At 39.3% G+C, this 18,278-nt stretch overlaps 1 protein-coding gene and 1 pseudogene across 1 annotated transcript; one reads left to right on the forward strand and one right to left on the reverse strand.

Moving 5' to 3' along the window:
- Positions 1-11,494: 11,494 nt before the first annotated feature.
- Positions 11,495-12,216, reverse strand: LOC114623830 (MICOS complex subunit Mic26-like). Its single transcript, XM_028770546.1, has one exon. It carries the CDS (start codon positions 12,214-12,216, stop codon positions 11,635-11,637), a length of 582 nt encoding a protein of 193 aa, XP_028626379.1. The 3' UTR covers positions 11,495-11,634.
- Positions 12,217-12,656: 440 nt separating this feature from the next.
- Positions 12,657-13,589, forward strand: LOC114623786 (annotated as a pseudogene).
- The last annotated feature ends 4,689 nt before the right edge of the window (positions 13,590-18,278 follow it).

Raw genomic sequence — 18,278 nt, forward strand, 5'->3', positions numbered from 1 at the left:
CTGAGAAAATGATGGAAAACAAATGGGATAAAAGACATAAATAAATAACAGGTTGTACTGTGTTTAAAAGGAAGAAAGTAAATTAATTAAAAAGTAGAGAAACTATGGGAACTACCAGCGAAAAGAAAGAACAAAACATTGACTTGAAGAAGTAAATTACAGCAACCTTCATAGACTGAGGCCTAGAGAAGTCAGAGGCTGCACTTTACAGGAGGTGGGGCTAGAGACCAGCACACTGCTTCCTCTTCCAGGAGTTGTGCCTCAGGGCAATGATAAAGATTCCCTCTCCTCAGGAGCAAAAGTGAGGAACAAAAACAAAAACCAAACATTAAAATAGAAAAAAAATGTATAAAACCCATCTGATGTTAGGACTTATATACTGATAAAATAAAAACACCATATTTAAGTACTACTGAAGACCAAATTATTAAATTTGACTATCTCAAAAAGGCAGTTTTTATTATTTTAGAAGATTTAATGAATGGATATGTTAGAGAAATGTTAATGATCACTGATAATAAGAACGGAAGCCCACAGTTCACAGTAGTGTTTTCAGAATGAAATAATGAATAGAATAGAGAAAATAAACTAGTGAATAGAAAAATAAAAGTATGTCAGAATTAAGTAACTCCAAAAAGAAAAAAATACTGTCATTAGTGTTTGTTTTACTTTTAATGCTTTTCATGTGTTTATAACGCATAAATTTATTATAAATCTTTTACAATATAACTAATAAACTATACAATCCAACCCTGTTGTACAATGTTTATAAATATATTCAAAGAGTCCCTCAGCAATCACAACCCATGTCATGCATTTTTATCGCCAGTGGAATAGCACCAAGCCCATTAAAATTTATGATGAGCAACCTCGACATATCTCTATAGCAACAAATATACTTTTTATTTCCACTACTTTGCCCATGTGGAAATCTGAAAAGATGGAATTATATGGCAGACCTTGTAATTTATTTTTCACATTTAGTGCAGTCTTTTAGGTCTTTTCACACTGTAACATGTACCACCACTTACTTCTTTTCATGGTTCATTACATTACATGATTGTATCTAATATGACTTATCTACTTTCCAGAAAATGATCATTAGTGCTGGTTCTACTTCTTGGTTGTGGGCAGGTGTTTGTCTGACTCTGTTTTCCATTCTCCTGAGTATCTGATGCTGAGGGGAACTGCTGAATGACACAGAAATACTGTGGACTGAAGCCTGGGCATCCTGGATTCTACTCAATGTGTCCGATTGCCAGCTCTCCCCACACTCACCAATGCTAATTATCAGCATAAACTAGCATTTTCATGGGTGTGGCTGTGGAATGTACTTCCCTAATATTCGATCATTGTTGTATTTTGGGTATTTGCTAGATATATATGTCTCTTTTTTAGAGAAACATCTAATCAGACTCTATTTCTGGGTTATTTTTTCTTTGCGTTAGTCAGTTGTGGGAACTAGTAATAAGGATTTGTATGTTAAAATGAATAACAAAAGACAAAATAGATTGATCATTGTACACAAAAATATCTTCAATATCAGACGAAAATAGCATAATACAAAACAAAGAAATTTAGCCTCAGACTTATAGGTCTATTTACAAGCAGTCAATTTCATAAGAGGTTTGTGTTGCAAAAAGGCAAAACTCTCCAGAACCACTTTTCCTGTGTATGTTCCTAAAGAAGGCTGAACTCCATGTTTACCATAGTAGTTTCCTTCTGTGGTGGATTCTGTAATGCACACGGCACCCTGCCTTTTTACTCACTTTTCCCTCATTGAATTTTCTTCTGTCTCTACAAACCAACTCTCTGTTACTTTGAACAATATTGACTTAATAATGAGGAATAATTTACAACTAATAGCACTGAACATAAGTATTTAGAGCAAATGGAAATGAACTTTTGGACTCTGCTCAAGTGCAAAAAAGCATGTAAAAGTACCAATTTTATATATTACTAAAAACAGTTTTTACATTACTTTGAAAATGAAAATATCAGTAGAAAAATACAAGTTGAAATACAAGTTTAAACCAGCATGATTAAAACTATACAAATTCTGGACCAATTTATCAAGTCAAGAAAAAAGAAGATGTAATTTTTTAATGAAAATAAATCTTACAAATTAAGAATCCCAAGTTCAGAAATAAAAAGTCTATACATCTATATATAATGGTAATAATTGCTATTGTATTGTAAACATATACTATAGGTAATTTGCTTAAAATACAAATATTAAAAATAGAAAAGTTAGAAAAAATCCCTTAATATTCAGATTCTGTGTAAACCATTTTAAATACATTTCAAATTGTAAGAAAAAAATCAAACCCATAAAAACAGGACTGTCCTTCATTAGAGGTCAAATAAGTCTGTATACTCAACATATCTGTACATACATGCTTACTGTGTGCATGTATGTGTATATGTGGGGATGCATGTTTGTGCAAATACATGTGTGTGGACTTGTTTATGCATCATCTAGAGGCCAGAGGGCATCTGCAGGCAACGCTAACCTTGTTTTTTCACAGAGAATGTCTTAGTAGGCTGTAGCTTAAAGAGTAGACTTGATTGGCCAGGGAGTCCAGATACTCAGAGATCTGTTTGTTTCTAGCTTAACAGTACTAGAATTACAAGCTCTTATCACCTCACCCAGAAAGTAGTTTACTGACTGATTTATGTGCTCAGCCCATAGATGATGATGATGAAGATGATGATGATGAAGATGATGATGATGATTATGTGTGTTTTATCCACTGGAACTGGAATTGCAGACACTTGTCAGCGTCCATGTTGGTGCTTGGAATCAAACTCAAGTCTTCTGGAAAAACAATCAGCATTCTCAACAACTGAATCATCTATCCAGCTCTACCCATAGCTTATATTTTAAAAAATAAACAAGAAGCTTATCTATTGGCCTTTATGGTTATACTTTCTAGGTGGTTAGAACTTTTAAACACTATTGTTGAGAAATGTTGCTGAAGCTTTGATGAGAACAGTAGATGAATGAAAGCAAAAGAGCACGTCAGACCCTTGGAAGTGGTAAAGGCAGGAAGTGGGCCAGTAGACACACAGAATGGGTGCCTAGGGATGAGGAGCCATATCAGGTGACATAAGACAAAGATTAACCTTGGAGTGAGTCAGCAGCATGCCCTAGGTCTTCACAGGTGGAGTACAGACTAAGAGTAAAATCAACCTACTGGGAAGCACAGGACACAGGACACAGGAACTTTGCTAGCATAAGAGGCACACTGGCTTATGTAGCTGACCGATTGAGCCTACCTGAGTAAACTACTGTAAGAGACAGACCCAGGACTAGAGAAAGTGATGACATCTATTGGGTTTTTTTTTTTTAAGACAATCTCTTCTTTCTCAGATTCCACAGAATTTTGGGGATATGTGTGTGAGGAACTAGAAGTGTTTGCCAGCTTCTTTCTCTATCCATACAATTATCTACACTGTTGGGAATTTTATTTGTTTGTTTGACTTGTTTAGTGCTTCAGGTATTTTGAGTTCTTTATTTCTAAGATTTTGATATGGTAGATTCTTTCCATATTTAGTTATTTTTTCATGTAACATTTTATACATTAATTGGTAAAACCATTTTTAACTTCCATGTAACTAGAATAGACATTCATGACTTTATCATTCTTTACCTACAAGTCTTTTCACTTTCCTTACATCATCAACATGATGCTAATAACCTCACTGTGATTCTTATCTTTTTCGTTGTTCATTTTTTTCTATTTGTATACATGATAGCTGATATATTAGTATACAAAGCACTAAAAGTACATTGTAATATCTAAAACTAATGATATTTATGGGGTAATTACTGTGTTAATAACTATTATTCTATTTGCATAGTATGTTGATTGATGCATAGTGACTTTTAACCAGACAGTATTTGACATTCAGGGAAGGACAACAGTTAGTATCTGGTCCCTGAATATGAATTCCATAGATGGAAAATACCATTATTTAGCTCTTTTCTGAATATTACAAATACTTGCACTGAAAGAAGACATGTGATTTCAATAAGCAAAGAAAAGTTCAACCAGTAATCTAACTCTAGATGCATAAGTCTGACTTCAGAAAAAAATGTGGAAAAAAATACAGGATGTCTTCTCCAAAATTTTCAGTCTCATAGTAGCAGTACCCAATAAGAGTTGTATAGATGAAACTCAACAAAAAGAATTAAAAGTAACAACTACAGAATACATTCACAGAACCTCACGGAACTCAGTAACCACAAAGCTGAGAGAATAAAGGATAATTTGGATGAGTATAAAAATGAGTTGTTAGTTATTCTCTTTTCGATTTTGTAATATCAATATCCTCCTAAGTTACTTTGGCTTTCAAAGCTTCTGTCAAGGCAGTTGTTACTCAATAGAAATCATTAGAGATATTAAAATAGAGAATATAAGTCAAAACTAAGATCATATTATAAATAAAAAAAAACACAGTTAAATAAGAAACTCAAAGAGTCACCAAGGCAATGAGTCATATGGAAAAGAGAATATCAGGGATGGAAGACAAGGTAAAGGAATTAGTTCAGTTAATGTCAATGATAACCTAAAGACAATAAATAGATTATGGACAAGCTCCGATACACAAGGAGAAGACAAAATCTGAATTGTGGATATTAAGGAGAATTCCATGTCAAAGGCAAAGAAAATAGTTTCAATCAAGTCATAGAAGAAAATGTTCCAAATCTGAAGCAAGAGATGCCCATCGAAAACACAAAATAGGGAAAAGAAAAGAAGAGAAGAGAAAAGAAAGAAGCTTTCTGAGTCATTGTGCAGTTATAATACTATTAAAATAAAATTAAAACACTATAGAATATAATACAATACTATACAACATATACAAATATAATACTAAAAGGGCCAAATAAAGAAATGCTATTAAAAGTTGTGTGACAGAAGGAACAAGTTACATAAAACCAATTAGAAGAGCAATTTACTAAATAGAACTTTAAACTTCCAAATATGTTCAAGGAGAAATGATTCTAGTGTTTTACACAGTACAACTCCCAAGTCAAATTTTTATATTCAGGAAAATTATCTATCATAGATGAAGGAGAAATAAAACTTCTGTGAGGTAAACAAAGTAAAAAACCTATGGCAACTAATTTAGTTCTTTAAAGAATTGTGGGGTCTGTGGTGAAATTGAAACAGGTATTGATGGCTGCAGGGGTCCTTCCAGAGGTGTGATTCCAACATCACATTGTCTCCTAAGGGTGTGACAACATGCCTTCAAAACAGAGCAGAAGTCTTATGGATTGGATTTGCCTGAGCAAAAATCTAAACATGATTAAAGGGAGGTTAATTGAGGTAATTGGATAACTTAAGAAGCAACAGAAAGATGCTTGTTGATATGCATGAGGCTTATTTATAATGCCGGCATGTATAAAGAGAATAACCTCTATGAAGAAGATAAACTAATGAGAGCAACAGATCAGATCCATTATTGGGTTGATTATGAATCTATCCTGAAAGAATGCCTGATAGGCCAGATGTGTATGAAGCCTGCTGTTCCAAAAGACTATCATGAAGGAAAGAGCATCTTAAATGGTGTGCTTCCTGAAAGCCAGTGACAGATCCACAGTCCAGGAAGGTCAAGCTGTGACTAGTTCCAAAGAATTTTCAGTTATATTACTATATGCACTAAAGAAAGAATATCAATGAAACAATATCAAGTTAAAATCAGTAATAGTTGATTGCGGGTCCCATGGCAGAAACACAGGGTAGCTTTCCATGACGACAGGCCCCCAATACCATGAGAAAGTCCAAAGGGGTTCCAAGGCTTTTTTGTTAATGGTGTGAGATAGATGGTCTAGATGAGCAAACGCCCCCCCCCCTAAGCCAGAGTGGGTCTGGCTTAAATAGGGAGGGGAAGAGAGAAGGGACTGGGAAGGAATAAATAATTGGCTACGCCCTCTGGCCTTTAGATAACTCATGAATATGGAAATCTCTCGAGGCTGAAGTCCTGCCCTCTACCTGTGTGTGGATGGTGATGCAAACCTCTCTGGGAGGGGCTGCTTTGTCCTACATGACTGAATGGTGCAGGTTAAATGGAGGTCTAGACTGAGGGTAGCAGTCTGGATTCTGGGGGTGTGGCCAAACACCTGACTTTTCTCCATTGGAGTAGGGGTTCAAGGCCCATGCCCAGCCAAGAATCGAGATATCCTTCCATGGCCCGACAACTCCCCCTATTTGTTTTGTTTTGTTTCTTTTTAAAAGAGGGGGCGTCCCTGTGTCATCTGTGGTGAAACTTTTGCATGAGGAAGTCAAAAGAAAACACTACACAGGCAGTAGGGGGTAGCACAATTAAGTTACAAGGTAAGGGGAATTGAGGGTGGGGTTGGGAAGGCAAGGGATCATTGAACAGCTTAAATATAGGTGGGACAGCTTGAGGATAATAACATCTGATTAATCTAGATAGACATTATGTTTTCCTTACTAACATGTAACTTTGAGCTATTGGACTTTGGCAAAAGAGTTCATTTGTAGCTGGAAAGTCTGGATCTGTCATTAGGACTCCGTGAGCATCTAAGAATGCAGCTTGGAGTCTGAGGCAGCTTCCAGGAGGTGGCACTGTCTCCGGATCTCAGCGTTGTCTCTGGAGTCTTCAGTCAGAAGGTGTCGGGAAGAATGTAGCTTGGTGTCCCAGGCAGATTCCAGGAGATGGTGTTGTCTCTGTTGGATCTGTGGGTATACCTGCAGGATAATCACAGCAGGGAAGCAGCACCCTGGCAGGGAGATGTCTGCAAAGGGTGGCTAGCAAGCATTAAGCTACTCTGGAGCAAGTGTATCATGGTCTGTCGTTAAGATTCTGGAAAGGCAAAGGTGTTTGAGGAAATATTAGTCCTGGAAGGTATCTTTGAGTCTGTTTTTGGATGGCTGAGAGGAAAAAATATCATGTTAATTATGTATCTGGGATAGGCAGCAACAGTTTGTCTGTAAAAGGAGACTAGTTCTTATTAAGAGCAGAAAAATAGTGATCAGCATGTTGATTTGACTTGTGGAAGCAGCGTAGATGACTTTTGAACCTTGATAGAGAGAGAGACAGGAAGAGGCCTAAGTTTTTTGAACTAGGCAGGGGTTACTCACTGTCCCATGGAGAGGTTCATGCGGGAGCCAGGAGGGGGTGCTCTTGGAGCTGGCTTTGTACGCATCCTCTACCACCTGGCGTGGGGAATTTTCACTCAGTCTTGTTCCTTGTGTGTGTGTGTGTGTGTGTGAGCTCAGGGCTCTTAGGTGGGGATCTCCGTTCAGAGCCCCCAGATACCACGGGGAGGGGGCGCAGGAGAACGAAGATTGTGGGGATCCCGCGACTCGTGCTGAGAGAGGCAAGGGGGGAGCCCTGCGGGGAGAGCTCGCTTGTTATACTTGCTTAGCAGACTTGGGCAGCCCGTTTGGTTTGTTTGAAGAAGCGGGCAGTTCTTGCATTCCTGTCACTCACTGTTCCAGTCGCAGGCTGGTCGCTCCAGGTCCCGCGGCGGAAACATAGGGAGGCTTTCCACGACAACAGGCCCCAATAACACGAGAAAGTCCAAAGAATCAAGATATCCTTCCATGGCTGACAGTTGATCACCAGGATGACCCCTTGAAAACAGAAGCAGTTATTAGGCTAAGCCTGTGGTTCTCAATCTGTGGGTTTTTGACTCTTTTAGGGGTCAAACCACTCTTCACAGAAATTCCCTAAGACCATTGGAAGACATAGGCATTTACATTATAATTCATAACAGTAGCAAAATTACTGTTATGAAGTAACAACAAAATATTTTTCTGTTTGGGGTTACCATGGGAAACTATATTAAATGGTCACAGAACTAGGAAGGTTGAGAATCACTGGGCAAAAGCCATGAACGGCAAGAACATTTTTCTGTATAACACTGTTGGAATCTTGGAATCTTGGAAAAACAGAAGTATCTTTGGTCAACACCTGAAAAAGTGTGATTCATTTATTCCAAAGAATGACACAGGTTTGGACTGTGGAAAGTGCCGTTAATTTCCAAAGAAGATGACATAACATGAGGTTTTCTGTTTTCTTCCATCAAGCACTTCAGATGTCTACTGGATAATATGTGTACCTCTGTAGGCATAAAGTTTTTGTGTTTAAAGATTATCCTTGTGTTATTTTAATATTGATTTCTCTGCCTTCACATCTTGTTTTATTCCAGACATGGCACTGCAATGTCTATGTCTAGAATCTCCTTTCTCAAATTTGTATAAACAATTCTTACCATTCATTCTCTGGCTTGTCAATCAATGCTGATCACCCAAATGGCTGAGCAGAAGAAAGAATAGGGCAGAAACATCTACCAGCCAGGGGAAGGAAAGAGAGAGAGAAGGAGGGAGACTCAGATTGGCCATGAGGAGAGTGTCCAAGAAAGCACCATGAGAAAAAACACCTGAAGCCCAAAGAGTAAGAGCAATAATAATAATACGTAAGTATCATGGGGTTGAAACTGGAAGGTACCTAGATTAGCATGGGAGATTAAGGTAGATCATTACTGCCTAGGTACTGAGGTACAGGTTGAAATGAATCTTGGTTTCTCTGTGTAGTTATTGGGGACTAGGAAAGGTAAAGAAATACAGTCACCATATTAATTCACTGTTAATCTGTGAGTTAATGGTACTGCTTACAACATCCACAAAATAAAACATCTTTCAATAGCAGTAGTGTATAGTAATGATCTCAATTTTCCAGAAAATGAGAGAAGATTATATTAGAAAACAGGATCTCTATTTTGTCTATCTCTAAGAAACACACTGCCATCAAATAAAGGTATTAGTATATAAATAGTTTATTTGGTCTAACAGCCATGTAAGAGACATCCTGCTGAATAATAAGGAATATACATTCTTCTCACCAGCACATGGTTCTCAAAAACATGGTTCACATATTAGGACATAAAGTATATCTCAATAAGAATGAAAACATTGGGGCTGAAGAAATGGATCTGGAATTAAATGTGTTTGCTGCTGTTTCAGAGGATCCAAGTTTGGTTCCCAATTCCCACTCAGGTGACTTGAAATCATGTGTAAAAACAGCTGAAGGAATTTGATGCCCTCATTTGGCCTGTGTTGGTATTTGCACACATGTGAACACATACACACAGAGAAATCCACACCTACACAATAAAAAATAAAAATAAATGTTCAGAAAAGATATAGGAAAATTGAAGTAAATCTTCTAATCTATTTGACCACCATAGAATAAAGCAAGATTTCAACAGCCCCCCAAAAAAAAAACCAGTGAGTACATACCACGTGTGTTCTTTTGTGATTGGGTTACCTCACTCAGGATGATGTTTTCTAGTTCCATCCATTTGCCTGTGAATTTCATGAAGTCATTGTTTTTAATAGCTGAGTGGTACTCCATTGTATAAATGTACCACATTTTCTGTATCCATTCCTCTGTTGAAGGGTATCTGGGTTCTTTCCAGCTTCTGGTTATTATAAATAAGGCTGCTATGAACATAGTGGAGCATGTGTCCTTGTTATATGTTGGAGCATCTTCTGGGTATATGCCAGGAGTGGTACAGCTGGGTCCTCAGGTAGTACTATGTCCAATTTTCTGAGGAACCACCAGACTGATTTCCAGAGTGGTTGTATCAGCTTGCAATCCCATCAACAATGGAGGAGTTTTCCTCTTTCTCCCCATTTTCACCAGCATCTGCTTTCACTTGAGTTTTTGATCTTAGCCATTGTGACTGGTGTGACGGGGAATCTTAGGGTTGTTTTGATTTGCATTTGGCTGATGACTAAAGATGTTGAACATTTCTTTAGGGACTTCTCTGCCATTTGAGATTCCTCAGTTGAGAATTCTTTGTTTAGCTCTGTACTCCATTTTTTAATAGGGTTATTTGCTACTCTGGAGTCTAACTTCTTGAGTTCTTTGTATATATCGGATATTAGCCCTCTATTGGATATAGGATTGGTAAAGATCTTTTCCAAATCTGTAGACTGTCATTTTGTCCTGATGACAGTGCTCTTTGTCTTACAGAAACTTTGCAATTTTATGAGATCCCATTTGTCAATTCTTGATCTTAGAGCATAAGACATTGGTGTTCTGTTCAGGAACTTTTCCCTTGTGCTAATGTGTTCAAGGCTCTTTCCCACTTTCTCTTCTATTAGATTCAGTGCATTTAGTTTTACTGAGTGAGGTAACCCAGTCACAAATGAACACACATGGTATGTATTCACTGATAAGTGGATATTAGGAAAAAAGCTCAGAATACCCATGATACAACTCACAGGCCATATGAATCTCAAGAAGAAGGAAGACCGAAGTGTGGATGTTTCAGTCCTACTTAGAAGGGTAACAAAATAATCATGGGAAGTAGAAGGAAGGAGGGAAAGATGAGGGGGAGAGGAAAAAAGAGGGGCAGGATTAGGCGTGGGAGGGGATGGGGGAGAAGTACAAAGGGTCAGGAAATTGAACAGAGGTGTGTAGCAGTGGGGGATGGGGAACTGGGGATAGCCACCAGAAAGTCCCAGATGTCCCAAAAGCAAGAGGCTCCCAGGACCCAAAGGGGATAGCATTAGCTGAAATACCCAACAAACGGGAGAGAGAACCTGTAGAGACCATATTCAGAGGTTAGGCACGGCCCTTGGTTGAGGGATTGGGCCACCCACTCAGCTCAAATATTTTTTAGCCCAGAATTGCTCCTGTCTAAAGGAAATACAGGCACAAAGAGTGGAGCAGAGATTGAAGGAAAGGCCATCCAGAGACTGCCCCATCTGTGGATCCATCCTATATGCAGCTGCCAAACCCTGACGCTTGCTGATGCCAAGAAGTGCTTGCTGATAGGAGCTTGATATGGATGTCTCCTGAGAGTTCTGCCAAAGCTTGACAAATACAAATGTGGATGCCCACAGCCATCCATCAGACTGAGCGTGGGGACCCCAATGGAGGAGTTAGGGGAAGAACTGAAGGAGCTGAAGGGGTTTGTGACCCCATAGGAAGAACTACAATATCAATCAACCATATCCCTCAGAGCTCCCAAGGACTAAAACAGCAATCTAATTGTACACATGAGGGGACTCATGGCTCCAACTGCATATGTAGCAAAGGATGCCCTTATCTGGCATCAATGGGAGGAGAGACTCTTGGTTCTGTGAAGACTCAATGACCCACGGTAGGAGAATGCTAGGGTGTTGAGGTTGGAGTGGGTGAGTGAGTGGGGGGAGCACCCTCATAGAAGCAGGAGGAGGGGCAATGGGATGGGGGTTTGCAGAGGGGAAACTGGGAAGGGGGTAACATTTGAAATGTTAAGAAATAAAATTACTGACAAAAAATAAAAAATACAGGTAGTGCACAAACTCATAGATCTTTTTTTGTTGTTGTTGGAATCTGGGCTTTAATTATGAACATAAATAGTGACATAAGAATTAGGAGTTCTAAGGCTTGTACATTACTTCCATGTGAAAGATTGCAGATTACTCGGCCTGTAATATGGCATCACCCCAAACAGCAAAAAGGCTTAGCGTTGTTTTTCCTGAAGAAAGCCAGTTTACTATATCCAATACTGATTCTGCATTTGTCTGTAGAAATACTGATTTACCGTCTGGAGCTTCCAATGTTTATCTATAACTGATTAAAATAGGCAGAGTACGGAGTTTTCTATTTATTTCCAGATGAATTCTTCACATTTCCTGGCTTCTGAAAATTTTGCTTCCACAAGTCTTCTAGGACTATGTATCCTTGTAATCTCTCCCCAGTGACCTGGGCAATGGTGATGGCTTGTTGTGGGTAATAGACAGAGGCACCTAATCCCATGAAAAAAGGAGGATACACCAGCTTCTTTATTTTTGTACCTCTAGCAAGAAGGAGTCCAACAAAACCAGCAAAACCAATAACACTGAGTCTTGGGAAAAATCCAGGAGGTGCATTTTGAAGATAGTTATAGTTGTCTACTCCCCACTGGACAAAGTGTTCCACCTTGGGTTTAGTATGGGAGTATACTTCCTGACACAGACTTGTATATGGCTCACAACGATGTCGGAGTTGTGAGATGTTTTCTTCAAGTTGAGTCCTTGGCTCCTCCACATACTTAGAATGACCCTCAGGAACTGAGTAGAGTGAAAGCTCATCAGTCCTCATGTAACTTTTGTGAGGCGAGTCCTTTTTGGGTGCTGCATAGACTCTGAAGGTGAGCAGGCTCAGGCTGGCTGGCCCCACAGATCTCTGAATTACCTTGAACATGTCGCTGGCAGCCGCAGCTCGGGCAGGGTCCAAACTCATAGATCTTAAACAATATGTTTGAACGATATAGACCATTAAAAAGAAGGGGAAAATGCCCAGAGTTTAATAAAAATGAAATCTCATATATTCAAACCCATGAGGTACAATAAAGACAGTCCTAAGAGAAAAGCTTATAGCTGTAAGTGCTCACATCAACAACTCTGAGTGAGCATTGTAAGTGTGTAAAGATGCACACTGAAGAAGCAAACAAACAAAACCCCTAATGTAGTATATAGAAAAAGATAATTAAGGTCAGGGCAGAAATAATGAAATATAAATAAACAAACAAGCCAAAAAACTACAAAGCATCAATTGAATTGAATAATTAGTTCTTTGAAAATACAGATAAAATGTAAAATGTAAAAAGTTCTTTGAAAATATAAAAAGTAGGCAGTATGCAGGTCTGGGGAGGTCATGTGGAGGTCAGAGTGAAAGCAGGTGTGAGTGGAAGCAACAGAAGGAGTCATGGCTGCCAAAGTGTTTGAGTCCATCGCAAAGTTCGGCCTGGCGTTAGCAGTTGCAGGAGGCGTGGTGAACTCTGCTCTATATAATGTGGATGCTGGACACAGAGCTGTCATCTTTGACCAATTCCGTGGCGTACAGGACATTGTGGGAATACATACAGGGAAGGGACTCACTTTCTCATCCCTTGGGTACAGAAACCAATTATCTTTGACTGCCGCTCTCGACCACGGAATGTCCCGGTCATCACTGGTAGCCAAGACCTACAGAACGTCAACATCACACTGCGCATCCTCTTCCAGCCGGTGGCCAGCCAGCTCCCTCGTATCTACACCAGCATTGGCGAGGACAATGATGAGCGAGTGCTGCCATCTATCACCACAGAGATCCTCAAGTCTGTGGTGGTTCGGTTCGATGCTGGAGAATTGATTACCCAGCGAGAGCTGGTCTCCAGGCAGGTGAGCGATGACCTCACAGAGAGAGCAGCAACATCTGGGCTCATCCTGGATGACATGTCCCTGGCACATCTGACCTTCAGGAAGGAGTTCACAGAGGCAGTAGAAGCCAAGCAGGTGGCTCACCAGGAAGCAGAGAGAGCCAGATTCGTGGTGGAAAAGGCTGAGCAGCAGAAGAAGGCAGCCATCATCTCTGCTGAGGGTGACTCCAAGGCAGCTGAGCTGATCGCCAACTTGCTGGCCACCGCCGGGGACGGCCTGATCGAGCTGCGGAAGCTGGAAGCTGCCGAGGACATTGCCTACCAGCTCTCTCGCTCTCGGAACATCACCTACCTGCCGGCGGGCCAGTCCGTGCTCCTCCAGCTTCCCCAGTGAGGCCAACCAGGCCGGCCTCCATCATTCTGAATGATGCCTTCCTTCTGCTCCACCCCAGAAATCACTGTGAAATTTAATGATTAGCTTAAAGTGAAGGAAATAAGAAATAAAGGTAAAATCACTTCAAAAAAAAAAAGAAAATATAAAAAGTAAAATAATTTGACAAAGTATTTGCCAAATTAACCATGACAGACAGAGAAGACACAAGTGAATAAAATTAGATATTAAAAGGGCATCCATTACAAGAGAGAGCAACAGAAATCATAAAACCATGAAATACATCTCAAGAATCAATGTTCTGCCAAATTGGAAAATCTAAAAGAAATATATACACAGTATAATTAAACCAGTTGAGAAATAGTAATTCCAATAAACCTGTAAGAACTAACAAAATTGAAGTAACAATTTAAAAATCATCCAAGTTAAATTCTCATGTCATAGGTATTTACTGTACAATTCTAGCAGAACCTCAAGGAAGAACTAACAGCTCAAGAAGCTAATGCAGAGTATTGATGTGGTAGACAGGACTGACTAAAGGCATGCTCAGCTTGAGCCATGAGATTTTAGTTCAAAATAAGGAAAGGAAACTGAAGGTGCCTTAGTATAGGGCTCTGCTTTTGTAGGTGCCCCTTTTGGTGGCTAAAAATTTCCCCAAGACATTTTTTTTAAAAAAGTTATTCTTTAGAGGAGTTGGAATGAAGTCTATTTTATGAGTATGCTTCTGGCTGGGTGGAGACACTTTTATTTTCTTCCAGTTTAGCTTTTTTTTTTTTTATTAAGTATCCTAACAGAGTTTTAGTAAAAAAGGACTAATGTCATCATCAGACTCATTGTTTTTTCTTACCACTTCTCAGCTGTGGCAGTGGTGGTGGAGTGGTCAGGACTGATTGCTGGTGTGGAACCAGTAGAGTAGTTTACCAGCCTCAACACTGCACATGAAGCTCTCAGTGTTAACAATGGCCAGGGAGCTTTCGAAAGTGTCAGGCCCAGAAGGTTCAGCATTGAAACTAGATGCTTGATATCATTCTCAGTGTGGGTCATCTCGTCTTTGTGCAGCATGAGGGAAGAGTGGATATAGACAAGTTAAAACCCAAGGCTGTTATGTGAACTGGCTGGTGCAGTGCTAGGAACTGGATAAAGCAAGGGATTCAGCTTCCTCAGAAAATCAGAGCACTTTGGCAGCAGCTGAGCAAAACTGGTGACACCTGATTGGGTATTGAAACTTCTTGTTATTAAAACAAATACTTCTTATATCATCAAAGTGATCTACTACACGTTATTTTCTTCCAATTGTAAAAACATTTTAAAGCATATGTAATTATTATATAAACTCTGAACAAACACTGACATTTGCAAGTTATATAGCCCTGAAAACATAGACTTACTATCTGTGGTCTCCAATGCCCAAGATGGTCAGGCAGACAGGCTTCTTGAAAGGACAAGTTGCTTCTCACATTGCAATTGCACTAATCAGGATTTCAAACTTAAACAAAGTTAAAACGTGAGAAGCTCGAACCATCAGAAGAGTTCTCTTCTGATGATGATCAGACAGACAGGATGACAGGACAGACAGACTACTCATTTACTGTCCAAATGTCCTTCTTTGACTTTGTTTTCTTGAAGAGGCTTTATGGACCTTGTTCCTAGCAGGAGCAGTAGGAACTTCACTAGAGTCTTGATTCTTTTTTCCTGTTTACTCTGGTGTATTTAATTAAAGGAATTAGCAATGTTGTTCAAAAAGGCTCATAATTTGCAGTTAGTTATTGATATTTAAAAAGATCCTCTTCAAATTAAGTTAGACCTACCTGAGGGAACCATGATTTCTAGGCCATTTAGTATTTCTAATTCCCTGATTCATATTAGTGAAGTCCTATCTCTATTTAGGTTTGTATATCTATGTAGCTTCAGTGTTATCTGCCATTTGTTTAATAGTAAATGGCGCTAAGGGAGTTCCGATGGCATTTGTCTTTGAGGTCAGCTGCAGTGTGGATGAGAGCAGCAGGTGCCAGTTCTGACGCAGCTTGGCCAATGTAACCTTAAGTGTATGACTGGCCCAATGACCGGGCACCCTATGTTGCATTGAATCAATATTATTCTCCAAGGGTCTAGGAAATTCTACTCATTACTTTGAGATGAAAGTGCCATTTGGATCCATAGGTGTAATGTTGTGTGCCATAGCCTACACTGATGCTTCTGTGGAGACCAGCTGCCTACAACTGCCCAGGGGATACTTTGCATCAACCACACCTTCCCAGCCTATAGTTAGACTTTCCAAATCCTCCTCCAGGGTCTAGCCTGGTAAGTACCATGACATCTTCACTTCTTCACCTTTTCCACAGGAAAAACATAGGAAAAAATGAGATATCATGAAAAAACAAAAACCAAAAACAAAGCTTTGAATTATAGGCAAAAATGAAGAGGAATGACCCCATGTCAAGGGCATAGAGCAGATACTTCAACAAGGTCATAGAAGAAACTCTCTAAAACTAAGGAAAGACCCACCCATTCAAATACAAAAAGCACACAGAACCCTGAAAAGACAAGTCTAGAAAAGAAAACCACATAAAATATCATAGGCAGGAGTGGGTGGGTGGGGGACCACTATCATAGAAGCAGGGGAATGGGAGGTGAGATAGGGGCACTCCAAGGGAAAACTGGGAAAGGAGATAACATTTGAAATGTAAATAAAAAATACCTAATAAGAAAAAGAAAAAATATTAAGTATCCATAACAAAGAAAGTGTATTGAAAGCTAGAAGAAAAAAGATACCACAAGTCACATATGTAGAGGAATTTTAACCTAGCAACATGGCTGCTCTGGTAAGGGATCATATCCAAAGATCTGAGTCTACATGATCTGGCTGGAATACAGACATGCTCTGGAATACATACAGTATGATATAGCTAGACTACAGACACACTCTTAGCACGAATGTTTAATCCTTAACAATGAAGGTAAGGTTAGTTTGTAGAAGAAAGCAGACATGTTTGAAAGTGACATCTAATTGTGGGGCCAACAAAGTGATGAATCAGAGAAGATTTGACAGAATATGTCAGAGATAGGATATGACCAATCCTTATGAGAACAACACAGGAAAGAGAAGCTACTTAAGAGAAGCACAGGGAGAGGGTGTTTGTGGCAGTTTTACTGGGACAGTTTTACAGACACAGAGAGAACAAGTCAGACACAGGTGAAGACAGAACAAACCAGAGAATGAGAATGATCCAGAAGATTAGAACATATTGCCAAAGTTAGTATGAGGTCAAGCAGAGCAGTTCAGTGAGAAGTTGAGAGAAGCCAGATTGAATCAGTCAGCTTGGAAGATTCTATTGTACAGAGGCTAGAAGCTTCGAGGCCCAGGCTTGGGATAGTTAGAACAGAGAAAGGAATGCTCTGGGCTTAGCCCAATCCATGTATTCATACAGCTTGGGTATGGCTCCCATCTTATCCCTCCATCCGGGGATAATAAAAGTGACTTTTACACATAAATGAAACACCATTTTGAATAACAGCTGATTTCTCAATGGAAACTGAAAGTCAGACGAGCCTGAAGCATAGTCATAAAAGACTACAACATCCAACCAACAAAAAATATATTCAGCAAAATTCTCTTTCATGATTGAAGAAGAAAGAAATTTCTAGGACATAAATAGTTTAAAAATTTGTATCAAAGAATCCAAGCATAAGGAAAATACAGGAAGACTTAGACTGAAGTGAGACTAAGTATAGCAGTGAGACTGTGGAAAGAAATATGAAGCCATAATTATTAAAACACAAACAAAAAACCAAAACCAACAACACAATGACCACAATTAATACACACATTCCATTAATAACTTTAAATGTCAGTGACCTCAATTCTCCAAAGACACAAACTGGTCAAATGGGCAAATCAATAGAATCCTACTGTTCTTAATTTTCAAGATAGGTGCAGCTACAGAATAAAAGAATAGATAAAAGTACTCCAATCAAATGGGACCAGCACCCTAGTAGGCACTGCTATTTTAATGTCTGGCAAAATAGATCTTAAAATAAAACTAACCAGAAGAGATAAAAAAGGTCCTTCATTTTAATTAAGGAAACAGTTAATGAAGAAAACATCACTAACTTAAATATGTATTTATCAAACTCAGGTCCTCAGCTTCATTAATACAAACAAACAAACAAACAACCTTATGACTGGAATTAAAGACACAGATAAATATCAATCTATTGATAGTAGGTGACTTCAATACCCTACTTTCTCCAATAGAGAGGATCTGGATAAAAAATAATAGAGAATCATCAGAACTAATTGACATCATATATCAAATTGTCTTAATGGATATCTATGGAATATTCTACCCAAACACCAAAAGAATAGATATTCTACTTAGGAGCACTTGGATAGAGAGATGGTTCTGCCCCTCACCAGGAGCAGCATGCAGGGGATCCAGCCCTGAATCTTGCTTGACCAGCACAGTAGAGCTGACTCTGGTAGCAGGGATGTGGGCAAGCCAGTCCAGAGATCATGAGTGTTGGAAAGCTGACCCTGCCACTTGTGTACCACTTACATGGGTGAGGGAGAACCCTCTCCTTCCCTCGTACTCACTACAGCAGGCAGGAGAGCTGGCCAGGAGATCATCAGAGCCAGAGAGCTTCCCTGCTTCTCACCTGCCTTAGCACTTAGGAGAACAGGCCCAGCACATCAACTGGGCAGTATAGTAGAGCTATCCCTAGATGTGGGGGTTA

Source organism: Grammomys surdaster, unplaced genomic scaffold, assembly GCF_004785775.1.
Source record: "Grammomys surdaster isolate TR1022 unplaced genomic scaffold, NIH_TR_1.0 64, whole genome shotgun sequence".
Classification (NCBI taxonomy): domain Eukaryota; kingdom Metazoa; phylum Chordata; class Mammalia; order Rodentia; family Muridae; genus Grammomys; species Grammomys surdaster.